The sequence below is a fragment of the Brienomyrus brachyistius genome, unplaced genomic scaffold, assembly GCF_023856365.1.
Source record: "Brienomyrus brachyistius isolate T26 unplaced genomic scaffold, BBRACH_0.4 scaffold81, whole genome shotgun sequence".
NCBI classification, from domain to species: Eukaryota; Metazoa; Chordata; class Actinopteri; order Osteoglossiformes; family Mormyridae; genus Brienomyrus; species Brienomyrus brachyistius.
Genome location: NW_026042356.1, coordinates 241,577 through 256,212, shown reverse-complemented (window position 1 = coordinate 256,212; position 14,636 = coordinate 241,577). Strand labels below are relative to the sequence as shown.

Genomic DNA, 14,636 nt, shown 5'->3' with positions numbered 1-14,636 from the left:
TTATCCTAAAGTTGCTGCAGGAAAAATATTTAGGTGTGTTGATGCGTGCTATTTCCCCAGTTTTCATCTTTATCACGTATCTGAATATCCACATTGAGGATTTATGAGGTAAAATGATTTCTTTCGTATGTTCGTGAAACAGAAACAGAAACAACGAATAAATATATATATATCTGAATGTATTCAGAGTAGAAAGTGCATTTTTGGAAACATTGCTTCCACAGTAATTTATGAGAAATACTCAACGGTCTCCACCACTTCTATTTATTAACCTCATATGATGTTTACATGTTTTTCTTGTCAGATTTGCTATGAACACACGTCGTCTACAATGTAAATCACAAGGTAATCCTGAAAAGGTATCATGATCTTAAGATGAACTGAGAGCTGCAAAACGTCACAGAATCTTAGTTTGGGAACTGTCAAATATAATGAACGTTGTTTTTCTAATACGGAAACTATATTAAAAGAACTAGCCAATTAACACGTGTTTAATACCATAAAGATTTGTCTGCTAGGACTTTTTTTTAATTTTCAAATATAAATTGGCCTACATTTAAAAAATCGTATATAAACTTAAGAGGTGGAAACTTATATTCACAAAGTACAAATGCAGACCTAAAGAGTCACATTCACGTTGGAAGCAAAATTTTGGTCTGTATTTGTACTTTCTGAATCTTATATTTTTAGTATGATATACGAATATTGTGCAAACGAAGCTGTTGTTGTATGTGATGTTATTTTTTTTTTTTAAATTAGCAAATAAAAAATATATTGATAAATAATGAGGCTTTCCTTTGGCTTTATAGCGGCATGTCAATATATGGCAACGTATGGCTCAGATTCCCAGAAAGCAGAACCGAGTCTCTGAGGTCTTCGCTTTGTTTTCTTGCCCATGTGATTTCCTTCCTTGTTCAGCCCCCTTGTTCGGGTTGGGGGGCCATACGGCTCGAGGCGGTAGGAGGTGGACTGGGAGCCGAACCCAGCATCTCACTCAGTTCTTTCGTTGTATCGAGGTTGAGCCATTTCATTACTGGACATGGTTATAATGCAACTTTAAATGACTTCGGACAAGTGGCACATATGAGAAAACAGACTAGGCTGTGAATCAGGCAGCACGGATGATCTTTTCCCTGCTTGTGGAATAAATCATGCTGCGCTACAGGCAGATATTGCCTAGCCGTAGTGCGTGCGTACTGTCCCCGTCCGATCGCCGCTGAAGTCGTTATGGATAAAAATGCGCTACTTATTACACATCTTTTCGTTTGCTGGCTTTTCGGTAAGTCAACTTTTTTTTGATAGCATTTAAAATCATTTTAGAAACGAAGAGCAAATAACGCATCCTTCGAATCCGCAGGTGCAAGTAAATGTAACTTATAACTCCGTCATAAATAAATTGATAGGCTAGAAATGAAAATGAGAAATCTCTTATAGAAGAGCTGCATTGTGTATAAAATACAATACGGTGTTTTAAGAATATCACTAGGTGAAGAATTTAAAGAAATGGAAAAGTGTTACCAGATTTTTAAATTGAAGCCGTTAGATTATGTTGTGGCATTTAGCACAGAGGGAAGATATCCCATTTAATATTATTATTATTATTAATAATAATAATAATAATAATAATAATAATAATAATAATAACATAACAATAATAATTAGCCTTCGTATAATAATAATATAAATTATTACTATTATTATTATTATTATTATTATTATTATTATTATTAACAAGGAGACCAAGCTAAGCGAAGAGGCGCAGATGAACACACACGCTATTCCTTACCACAGTCATACTATTGAACAACTTTCCGTTGGATATTCCGGTGGATAACGGTTCTATATTTAATAGTTAATAGAATCTAATGGATATTATTTAATTGTGATGCAGATTGTTACTTTGTTGCGTGACTGACACCAGCATATGGGCGATGTTTCTGCGGTTTCCCTTCGTGATAGGTGAGGCGCTTTACTGAATCCGATTGGATGGAATCGGCAACCTTTAGATTATTGTATGAGACAGAAGGGAGTCACGTGGGAAATCGGCCAGACAGAAATGTGTACGTTTCACATGGGCTACGAAGCCCAGGATACAGCTCCCAAAGAGCCGTCTTACTCCGGAGCTCATACTCAATATCAGCTAAGGCCTGGCATTTTCATACGAATGATTTTAAACCCAGGTGAATGGTAGCTAGGTGTTGGAGTGCTGAATCGCTCCACCGATACCATGCCACCCCAGCTCTGTGTGTGGGGTTTGAATGTCCTCTCTGACTTGATTTTGTTTCCTCTGTGGAGCCTGTTTTTTAAACACATGCAGAGGAACTGGTATCGCTGTACTGCTAATTTGCCCTGTGCCCTGTGATGGTCTGGCATCCCATCCAGGGTGTCCCCTGCCCTGTGCCCTGTGATGGACCAGCATCCCGTCCAGGGTGTCCCCTGCCCTGTGCCCTGTGATGACCTGGCATCCCATCCAGGGTGTCCCCTGTCCTGTGCCCTATGATGGACTGGCATCCCGTCCAGGGTGTCCCCTGCCCTGTGATGGACCAGCATCCCGTCCAGGGTGTCCCCTGCCCTGTGCCCTGTGATGGACCGGCATCCCATCCAGGGTGTCCCCTGCCCTGTGCCCTGTGATGGACCAGCATCCCGTCCAGGGTGTCCCCTGCCTTTGGTCCTATGCCTATTTAACAAGGCAGGGCAATGCAAGGCAAGTTTATTTATATAGCACAATTCAGACACAAGGCAATTCAAAGTCCTTCACAAAGGCAGAAGAACTCATTTAAATAAAGGGTAATAAAATGTGGCATTAAATATGAAGATAATAAAAGTGTTACATACATGTAAATGCTTGTCTGGAATGGAAACTCTGACTGCATCATGCTGACCGAAGCCGGCAGCCTGTGCTTTATGCTACTCTATCTGCCTCCAGGAAATTCCCTTTGTTTGGATATCATGTGGAATACACATCTTTAGGGCCTCGATGTGGGGAAAATTAGTCATGAAGTTCTGGTGGTTTAGAAAACTCAGTGTGTGGTTCACATCTTCCACTGTCTGATGTCGGTGGCGTAGAACTAAATTCTGATGGTACGACTAAGTCAGCTGTCCAGATTTACTTTCACTGTGTTCAGTATCTGAGCTATGTTGAGCCCAGGAATATTACTGCTGGTAATGATGCTCCACTGTTATCAGTATATGACAATAAACTTCAGACTTGAACTTGGTACTTTAAGAGGTGGTAACGTGTCAGGATTTATAAGAGGATAAAGCAGAAGGTAAGTAAAAAAACAGTGCCGTGCTGTCACTGGGGCATATGGTAAGACAGAGTTATTGAAAGGCATCACAAATACGAAGTACGAGACGTGAAAACATTGCAGAAGATTTGAAACAAAACAGGGCCCTCTGTTCACGACTGTCGGTTTCTGCATCAGATAACCTCGTACCTAGTCGGTGTACTTCTTGAATGTAAATTTATTGTATTGCACTTGCTGTCCGCAAAACACCATTTACTTGCCTGAACTCGGTAGTGCATAAAAGAAATTGAAAATGCAATTTTTTTGATAGGCTATATTTGAATAAATCAAGCGGTGTGAGGTTTGTCCCTCTGGGCCAGTGACTACCAACATCTAGCAGTGGAAGACTCAGCAGCAGAATGGCACTTACAGAAGGCTAGTATTTATATGGCTACTGCGGTGTTAGATCCTGCCTGCATCATTTTATCTCAGGTGACTTGCAGTTTAGCTCTGCAGAATATTTCTGTGGCATTTTGATACAGCTAATCCCCTTTACGAGACGTGGGATGCTCATTTACTAAATGTAATACGGGACCGTGCACAGCTGCAGGGGGTGAACAGGCTTAGCTAAGCAGCAGCAGTCCTCAGTCTATACCAGAGGTATCTCACTTAGTGCATGGCAGCATTTACGGATGAATAGCTATAGTTTTTTGATTCCACGTGTAAAAGTCAAGGCAAACATTCAAGACGAAGTGCAGGATCACTGCAGGTCAAAGAGACGACGTGAAAATGAACAGATACGAAGCTGTAAATAAGTGGAGTGCATAGTCAGAGAAGAACAGGCAGCTCGAATGTGCACGTAACTAAACGGTCAGTATGTGCTTTCGTGGGGAGCGGTGTAGCTGCGGGTTCCTGAAAGTCTGTTCACTGTCGCCCTCTGGTGGTCAAGGCCATGACTTTCTGAGGATGTGACGCTGGTCAGGTAGTCAGTAAGAAAACCATGGGGCCATCAAGCTGCACTTCCCAGAGTGTCTTCTCCAGTCAGACAGGCTGGTTGGTGTTAAAGGCAATGGAGAGCATGGTCCTAACTGGTACCAGTGCTTATTTTCCATTTCATACCCTGAGCTACATAAGGTACAGGGCGTACAGATGACAGGAGTCCATTGGGCTCACTTTGTTGTACTTATTCGAGTTGCCAAAATTATCTAACACTCTGTTCACCTCACCACATGATTACTGAAAAGCATGTTTTCCTTTCATACGCAGGAATGCTGAAGAGACATTAGACAGAAGCTGGTTGCAAACTAGTAATCCACAGTAAAGTTGTCAAGAGGATTGACCTATTCCACAGTGGAGCAGGAACCTAAAATCAAACCGAGGCAACAAGCACTTAGCTGGTGTCACTGGCGGAGATAATCTGAACAGATTGCATGGTGATAAGAGAAAACTGCATTTGTAACTGACTGGCTGCAATAATGAAACGCCCACTTTGGTTATGTTGTACATCTTTTACTGCAAACGTTTCTTGGTGTTTTTGCCTACGGTGATTATGGAGGCGTTACGCGTGTGCGGGTATAAATGTTTCTTGGCGTTTTCGCCTACGGTGGTTATGGAGGCGTTACGCCTGTGCGGGTATAAATGTTTCTTGGCGTTTTCGCCTACGGTGGTTATGGAGGCGCTACGCCTGTGCGCGTATAAATGTTTCTTGGCGTTTTCGCCTACGGTGGTTATGGAGGCGTCACGCCTGTGCGGGTATAAATGTTTCTTGGCGTTTTCGCCTACGGTGGTTATGGAGGCGTTACGCCTGTGCGGGTATAAATGTTTCTTGCCGTTTTCGCCTACGGTGGTTATGGAGGCGCTACGCCTGTGCGGGTATAAATGTTTCTTGCCGTTTTCGCCTACGGTGGTTATGGAGGCGCTACGCCTGTGCGGGTATAAATGTTTCTTGCCGTTTTCGCCTACGGTGGTTATGGAGGCGTTACGCCTGTGCGGGTATAAATGTTTCTTGCCGTTTTCGCCTACGGTGGTTATGGAGGCGTTACGCCTGTGCGGGTATAAATGTTTCTTGCCGTTTTCGCCTACGGTGGTTATGGAGGCGTTACGCCTGTGCGGGTATAAATGTTTCTTGCCGTTTTCGCCTACGGTGGTTATGGAGGTGTCATAGATGTGCACGTATAAATAATTAATTCACTGCGGTCTGCCTTATTGGCTATTCTATGTTAAAGTTTCAGCTCTGCAAAAACAAAGAAAAATTTATGCCAAACACTACCACAGTGTCAGCGAGGTCAGTCATAGGTCATTAGACATTATCGACCCCTTCCAATTATCCAGGAGCCCAAACCAATGAGTGTTGCGCTTGCTAGGAGACTTTCTGAAATGTGTGAAGAAGTGATTGTAATTTATCATGCATGACCAATAGGCTCTGAATATACCGACGAAGCCATACATTCCAAAATGGCTGTTTCCCAGTTAGCGTTTCCTGGTTATAGCAACTGCAGTCTGATATCTTGGCCATGCTTTTGTTAACATGCATTTATATATTGGGATCATTTTGGAATCAAATTGAACAAGAAAACCCTGTTTTATATTTTAAGTGGGTACTGTAGAACAGATGATATGTACAGTCTGGCATGCAAGGTTATACAGCGCGAGGAGGAAGTGAGGAGATGTGATTGGCCAGGTCACTCATTTGCTGTTGCCAAATGACAATCCCCTACTTGCATAAGTACAGGTACATTGGAATTTGTCTCTTTGCTGATCATCCTGCTTTCCCCCTTGCTTGGGTGGTCACAGCACATGGTCCGGCAACATGCAGTGTCCCTGGAGCTGGGAGATAAGGGCTTCGCTCACAGGCATGTGACTGTTCTGCCAAGGCTGGGGCTCGAACCAGGAACCATAAGCACAAGCACAGCCCACCGAGCTGCTCACCCCTGGGTTCAAAGCAATGGTGGCAGCATTATTAACTTTTTGCCACATAACAGACGTTTGTTTTGCCCACTAAACGATGTTTAGTTGCAGTAAAGCATCCCTGAAAGGATTTCTGTCAGCGCTGGCATCTTGGTGATGATCATAAGACTAAACGATGTTTGTTTGCAGTAAAGCATCCCTGAAAGGATTCCTGTGAGCGCTGGCATCTTGGTGATGATCATAAGACTAAACGATGTTTGTTTGCAGTAAAGCATCCCTGAAAGGATTTCTGTCAGCTCTGGCATCTTGGTGATGATCATAAGACTAAACGATGTTTGTTTGCAGTAAAGCATCCCTGAAAGGATTTCTGTGAGCGCTGGCATCTTGGTGATGATCATAAGACTAAACGATGTTTGTTTGCAGTAAAGCATCCCTGAAAGGATTCCTGTGAGCGCTGGCATCTTGGTGATGATCATAAGACTAAACGATGTTTGTTTGCAGTAAAGCATCCCTGAAAGGATTTCTGTCAGCGCTGGCATCTTGGTGATGATCATAAGACTAAATGATGTTTGTTTGCTGATGATCATAAGGTTGTTGTTTGCACTCAGGTAATCACAACAGACAAACATGCGCAAAATACAAATGAGGAAAGAGGGGGCAGTCAAGAAAAGCTAATAAAATAAACTATGGAGATAAATATGAAGGTATACATACTGAGCTGAAGGGATTAGAATATGACTGGAGAGCAGAATTGTCTGGAAAGAGACTTAATGTCATTTTTATTTAGCTGTCTGAAAGTGTTTTTCATGCAAATGTTTGATTTTCAGAATGAAAGTGGCTTAATTGGTCTATCTGACAGTGTTAGGTTGTACTAGAGAGTGTTCAGTAATCTGGTCACCTGCAGGTAGAAACCGTTCCCACGACTGACTGTTTCGTAGCACCTGAAGGGTAGCAGATTGCGATTTTCTGGGCCTTCTTCAGTCACGATAAGCGTGAGGCTTGCCGTAAAGCTAGGAGCTTGTGGTCTGTGATGAGCACTACTGTCTCACCACTCTTTGGAGAAGCTTCCAGTCACAGGAGAACCATCTAGCCTACCATGCAGTACTGCAAGCCATGCAGGATGCTCATCTGTGGTGCAGCAGTAGAGGTTTGTAAGGGTGCTTGGGGTTCTGCCAGAGGACCAGAATGATCTGTTTTAGAAGGTAGCTCACGTGTCTAGTAACACACCTCGATTAAAGGTGGAAGGGCAGCATCATAGGGTTCAGCCCAGCTTAAGGTTCCAAACTGGTTTGCTAGAACCTTTATTTATGTCAGAATGTGGATGAAATCTTTGACAAAGTCACTTATAACTAACACGGCTTTAGCTTCTCAAAGGTGGCCAGATCCTCCTCTTCTTTAGCAGTAAGCAAGAATTCCACAACCTTCAAAGAGACTGCGATTGTCTTGCTACACTTTGCTTAAATTACGGCTCTTCATCGATTGGAGGCTGCAGCACCTGATGCCACGCAGAAATCATAGGTTTCTTTGTTTTTACATGCATCCTGATTCCTGGAATTTCTGAATTTAATGAGCAAAGCAGCTGAACTCGCATTTCCTCAAACTCCATGTCAGCTTCTTAATATGAAGATCCCATTGAGAGACAGAAGGATGGAACCTACACCTGTATATAGATTAGGTTTTGAAAAAAAAATATTTGTCTGTTGTTTTACATTCATGAATTAATGAATTCATTAATCAAACAAGTAATTATACCTGTTTAATGACACCGATGAAGGAAAGACTGTGATATGTCTGTGTGACTTGAGACTCTTTGTTTTTTCAGTGATTGCCATGACGACCAGGGGATGGTCAGGTAAGTCATACGAAACTGCATCTTCTTTGCCATGTGTGATGGAACACTGTTCGATTTTCTTCATATATTATGAAAATTCTAAAAAAGAATGATTTAAAAACGATTTTTTTTGTGTGTGTTTGAGGACAGTTTCTACAGCACAAATGGAAATGTCAGCATCTAATGAGCTTCTGACAGTATGTCGCTGCTGATGCTGTTGAAATGTTGCTGTTGTCCAGCAGCAGAAAACATCAACAAACAGAAAGAGCTGCTGTCCTCTCTGGATGCGAGAAGCCAACCAGTGCTGTGCAATGAGACGGCTCTCCTTCTGGAGATGGAGAGGTGTGGAGACTGGTTCAAGCGGGAGATGGAGCTCATACCTCAGAGGAACTGGTGCAACCTGTCGTATTTCATCTGGTGAGCAAGAGCTGTCTGTCTGTGTCCAGGTATACCTTACTTTGTGGGGACCAAAGGTCCCCATAATGTGATGAATTCCTGTTTTTTTTTTACTTTATGGGGACCAGTTTCCTGGTTTTCTACAAATGAGCACCTTCCTCAACTACTGAGACAGCCAACAGAAGGCCTGCAGGGGTGACATATTACCGTGACATCACACCTTTCATGAAAAAAGGAATACAAATAAATGCCTGCCTCAACTGCCGAGTCAGCCAATAGAGGGCCTGCATGGGTGATATATTAGAGTGACATCATACCTTTCATTGAAGGCTTTATACAACATATAATAGCTAATACCGATGTCTACCAATCCCATTACCAATCAATTTCCACTAATAGGAACATATTTTTATGTATTATGGTTCAAAGTCATCTCAAAACACAATGGACTCTAAAGGGAAACCAAACTGGGCAGAACCTGAGTCGGTCTTCTTGGCACAGCTGGTGCTTAAATGGAAGCAAGGAGTGCAACGAACATGAAGCCAAGCTGTTAATGAAAGACTAAGGAAAGCTGGGCGGACCGATGTGAGCTCCACACACGCCGTGTTTCCTCAGACAAGACGCTCTGCGAACCTTCCTGTGCCAGAATGTGCTTAGACGCCATCTTGGTGCACATCGTGCTGACACCTTGCTTTAGGATACCTCTCCGGCTCCCTTAAATTATTCAGGAGCTGAGACATAATCTTAGCACTTAAGAACTTTTATGCGTGCCACTTAGTCTTAATTCTGAGAGTAAAAGCAAAATCACGTAATTCTTAGAATTTTGACTCACTTAGGAGTGAAATTTGTATGCACACCGCCCCTGGTCTTGGTAATGACTGTAATTTTATTCCACTCCCAAGACTTAAAACATATGACGTGCAAATTGGTATCTTTTTTTAATTTGAATTCAAGCAGTTCTCATCTGAATCTCCAGAACACATCTTCTTGTCTATGGTGTGTCACAGCAAGATCTCAGCCCTGCCTTTGGTGGCTTTATATGGATGAAAACCCTGTAATGGTACTTTAATGGACAATGACTGATGAGAACATAATAGCAGTGGGTCCAGCAGCCTTTAACATGCTAATTCAGATCCCCTCTCTATTCTCACTGCGCTGAAGGATACAAGGCTCTCTGTCTAGTGCGACCCACCCGGGCAGCACTGACCACAGTCTAAGCTCTGGGTATTGCAAAAAATCTGAAGTAAAAGCTGCACTGAACGTGATTGGAAAACATGTTTTGGATCATGGTGAATTTCTGAAATTGAGGCTAATGTGGCTATTTGTCAAAGAGAAACTGCATTGGAAATTTATCCATCCATGTTTCCTCCATAAACACAAATCTGCTATAGAGGCAGGTGATGCCAGTCTGTCACAGGACACACAGAAAGCGGGCACTTAAGAGATACCAGTCTGTCACAGGACACACAGAAAGCGGGCACTTAAGAGATGCCAGTCTGTCTGAGGACACACAGAAAGCGGGCACTTAAGAGATGCCAGTCTGTCACAGGACACGCACAAAGCGGGCACTTAAGAGATGCAAGTCTGTCTGAGGACACACAGAAAGCGGGCACTTCAGAGATGCCAGTCTGTCACAGGACACAGAAAGCGGGCACTTAAGAGATGCCAGTCTGTCACAGGACACACAGAAAGCGGGCACTTAAGAGATGCCAGTCTGCCACAGCACACACAGAAAGCGGGAACTTAAGAGATGCCAGTCTGTCACAGGACACACAGAAAGCGGGCACTTAAGAGATACCAGTCTGTCTGAGGACACACAGAAAGCGGGCACTTAAGAGATGCAAGTCTGTCTGAGGACACACAGAAAGCGGGCACTTAAGAGATACCAGTCTGTCACAGGACACACAGAAAGCGGACACTTAAGAGATATCAGTATGTCACAGGACACACAGAAAGCGGGCACTTAAGAGATATCAGTATGTCACAGGACACACAGAAAGTGGGCACTTAAGAGATACCAGTCTGTCACAGGACACACAGAAAGTGGGCACTATAGAGATACCAGTCTGTCTGAGGACACACAGAAAGTGGGCACTTAAGAGATACCAGTCTGTCACAGGACACACAGAAAGTGGGCACTATAGAGATACCAGTCTGTCACAGGACACACAGAAAGCGGGAACTTAAGAGATACCAGTCTGTTACAGGACACACAGAAAGCGGGCACTTAAGAGATACCAGTCTGTCACAGGACACACAGAAAGTGGGCACTTAAGAGATACCAGTCTGCCACAGGACACACAGAAAGCGGGCACTTAAGATATACCAGTCTGTCACAGGACACACACAAAGCGGGCACTTAAGAGATACCAGTCTGTTACAGGACACACAGAAAGCGGGCACTTCAGAGATGCCAGTCTGTCACAGGACTCAAAGCGGGCACTTCAGAGATGCCAGTCTGTATTAGGACAACAGGACACCCGCTAACCTGAAGTGTATATAAAGAATCAACCTTGTGACTGATCACCCGCTAACCTGTAGCGTTTTTAACGGATCAGCCCTGTGACCAAGTCTGTGATGCTATTAAATACTTTATCCCAGTCAAAGGAAGCAAAACATATGGTACATCCTAAACAGTGTATTGACATCATTCCAAAGAAATACAGTCAGCCATTCGAATAATAGTTTTGTGTGAATCCAGAGAAAGGCACGTATCTGTCATGCAGGAAATGAAAAAACAACGATGAAGTGTTTGTATCCAGCAAAACTGGGTTTTCCTGCTGCTGTTGAGGGGTTTTACCTGGAGCGAATGGACACGCGTTTACTGATCTCCATCCACTGCCAGTTCCATCTTGCTGAGTTAATGTCACGGGGGAGAGATTTAGAAAATTACACAAACAACATTCACATGCCAGGGACTAAATTAAAAATATATTGTTATTCGTTTCCCTGTGTAACCCCTTTTTCGGAAGCTAGATTGTCAGGCAGTCGAGGGTGCAGTCTGAGGGACCTTTAAGGCTGCCTAACGGACCCAGTACAGTGGGGGTGGCCAATCTTACCCAGAAAGGGCCGCTGTGTATGTGGGGTTTTGGGGGGTCTCCCTCATTAGACCACTAATTACAGGACTGCTTGGCGGAGTCCTCACACGTGGGTCATGACATGGCCTCAGTAGCCTAGGATGTCGACATGTGGCTAAGTCGTGTACATACAGTACAATGAGCCTAAAACCAAGGGACACTCAAAAATGGAGGGAAGTGATTGAAAGGGTTCAGAGAGGCTACAGACATTGTCGCTGAATTAAATCTCTACCTAAAGTGAGCTGAAATTTCCCTTGATTAACTGAAAGACAGCTTTACATGATAGACCTGCCACAGCCTAAAACGTTCCAAACCGTTCATGTGAGATATTATTAAGAGTATACTGTCATGTTTGTGTTTCTTGAGGAAAAATAGCTATGATCCTGAAAAAATGCCATCCCCGCCGGTTTACTGTTCCTAGGCTACGGTGGCCCTGGAGGGTAAAACACAACACATTGAGAAAATGCAAAGGATACGAGAAAATGCAAAAACATTTTAAAGAGCACAATTCTTTTCTTAATATTTTTGTGTTTTCATAATGTTCTTTTGTACTTCAGGGCCACTCTACTAGTTGCTTTCAAGAGAGAAATTGGAATGGAAATTATATTAATTCTAAGTTGTAAACCATAAATGTAAGATTTCTGAAGGAGCTTCACTGCAGACGGAGACCTTGTGTCCAGATGGAGACACCTAACGGTACATGCCTGTCACAGTGGAGAGAGATGTTAAATTTGCAAGCATCACATAAACTGGTTCAGATCACAGAATTATATGATAATGAAGCGCACTGTTTGCTGTGCATAATTGGCACTAATGAAACATTGATAAGGCTGCTTGTGGTAATGAGGTGAGGTGGGACTAATCAGGCCCTAATGCTACAAATAAAGGGCTTTGGGGGCTTGTTAATTAATGTCAGGCACAGAAGTGTCAAAAAGAAACTGCAGGGAAGAGCGTGAGCTGACAGAGACATTACAGAAAACATTCGATAGTCCTAATAGAGAAGATTCTATGAATTCCTCTTTGAGTAAGATTAAGTTAAGAGAGCATCTTGCTTATGGACCTTATGAATGGATGTAAGGCCATTATTTCTGCTTTGATCTCCTCAATGATACTTATAGTCCAGGGATGTCAAACTCCATACCTGCAGGGCTGGGGCTCAGTGTAGCTTAGCTCTTTCCACAAATGATTCAGCTCAAGAGCTGTGTGGTAATTTGCACAAGGACCTGACTCAGGCGTGTTACATGAGGGGAAACACAAAACTGTGCAGGGCTCCAGCCCTCCAGGACTGGAGTTTGACACTCCTGTTCTAGTATCTCTGAGGTGACACTATCCTCTCCCTCCTCCTACAGGAAGTACAACCACTTTTCCAACTGCAGTGAGGACAAGGCTGTCAGCACAGGCTGCTACTGGCCCAACCCCCTGGTGGAGAGCTACATCATCCGCGTCCACAGGCTCTTCTTCTCCAACTGCACGCTGAGCCACATGGTCCTCATGGACCCGTCGGACAACATGCTTGCCATGCTCATCTTTGTGCCAGTCTTCCTCACGCTGGCCATGGTTGCGCTGGTGGTGTGGTGCAGCAAGCGTGGCGACTTCGCCGCCTAGTGCTCTTTCTGCTATCACTATAGTTAACGCTAATGTCCCTCCCTGAGCACTATTGGTAATGGCCCTTCGCTATCGTCCCTCCGCTAGCATTATCGCTAATGCTAATATCCCTCCGTTAGCACTATCGCTAATGCTAATATCCCTCCGTTAGCACTATCGCTAATGCTAATATCCCTCCGTTAGCACTATCGCTAATGCTAATATCCCTCCACTAGCATTATCGCTATTGCTAATATCCCTCCACTAGCATTATCGCTAATGCTAATATCCCTCCACTAGCATTATCGCTAATGCTAATATCCCTCCACTAGCATTATCGCTAATGCTAATATCCCTCCGCTAGCATTATCGCTAACGCTAATGTCCCTCCGCTAGCACTATTGGTAATGGCCCTTCGCTATCGTCCCTCCGCTAGCATTATCGCTAATGCTAATATCCCTCCGTTAGCACTATCGCTAATGCTAATATCCCTCCGTTAGCACTATCGCTAATGCTAATATCCCTCCACTAGCATTATCGCTATTGCTAATATCCCTCCACTAGCATTATCACTAATGCTAATATCCCTCCACTAGCATTATCGCTAATGCTAACCTCCCCTACTGTCACTATTGCTGAGCCACAGACTGGCCAGAAGGAAACCAGAACTCTTACCCAAGGTATCATAGACCTTTTGCTGTATCCCATCACCCGCAGAGAAGAGGAACGAAATACAAAAACTGATGCATTATAAACCAGGTGATACGTGATTGCTTGCTTCAAAGTCATGCTAATCGCTAAACAGTTGCATTTTTTTCAATGCTTCAAGCTGGTGTTTCTTTAAGTGTACAATGCTGTCTCCTGTTTCTGAGAAACCAGTCCGTCCTTTGTGTCACACCCTAAAACCTGTGTGGATGGTCCTTCCCAGTTGACCGCTCACATGATTCGGATCACATGCTCTGAATTCGCTTACGTAACTAATCAAGTAGATGATGTTTGGGAAGGTTTGGTGCCTCCTTTCTGTATGTACTGTAAGATCTACACTGATCTGTAATGTCATTTAATTACATGTTTGATCACTATAGAAGGAGGAGCTAACATGAATGGAAACTGACCTCTGTCAAGCAGAGCAAACACTGAACTAGCGTAGCGTCATGCTGAAGTCCAATTCTCATATTTGGTATTAAGTGAAACATGTATTATATAGATATTTAATGTGTTATTAAATGAATATGAATTATGATTATCATAGACTGGCTGATATTTCTGACTCCAGTTAGCAACAATCATATCCAACAATTATTTGCATTTCTATTGTAACAGTTTATTTGGAACAAAATATGTTGCATGAACAGTTTGACAACTGATACAACCAAATAATATGAAATCCTTAACTACACAATAACAAAAAAAACTAATGTTGGCATTTTTTAAAAGATAATGTGCAAAAAAATCCTCATGTATAGCTGTCAAAACAAGCTCTTGTAAAAAAAAACCTGGTCTGGAAATATAAATAAAAATTTCTGAGAAAAAGTACTAAGAGAATGAACAATTGTTTCTATACAAATAACTTTAATTTACAGTATAAAGAACAGCAAAACGATTCATTGTCAG

At 43.0% G+C, this 14,636-nt stretch overlaps 1 protein-coding gene across 6 annotated transcripts; it reads left to right on the top strand.

Moving 5' to 3' along the window:
• Window positions 1-29: 29 nt before the first annotated feature.
• Window positions 30-14,265, top strand: LOC125726968 (receptor activity-modifying protein 3-like). 6 transcript variants are annotated; one of them, XM_049003510.1, is made up of 5 exons: window positions 30-108; window positions 305-345; window positions 7,957-7,986; window positions 8,205-8,382; window positions 12,788-14,265. In XM_049003510.1, exons 1-5 carry the CDS (start codon window positions 104-106, stop codon window positions 13,041-13,043), a joined length of 510 nt encoding a protein of 169 aa, XP_048859467.1. In that variant the 5' UTR covers window positions 30-103; the 3' UTR covers window positions 13,044-14,265. The 6 variants fall into 6 exon arrangements, with proteins under 6 accessions (XP_048859467.1, XP_048859464.1, XP_048859466.1 ...); XM_049003507.1 differs by lacking the exons at window positions 30-108; window positions 305-345 and adding an exon at window positions 928-1,279 and having other exon boundaries at window positions 12,788-13,070; window positions 13,239-14,265; XM_049003509.1 differs by lacking the exons at window positions 30-108; window positions 305-345 and adding an exon at window positions 928-1,279 and having other exon boundaries at window positions 8,208-8,382.
• Window positions 14,266-14,636: the final 371 nt, after the last annotated feature.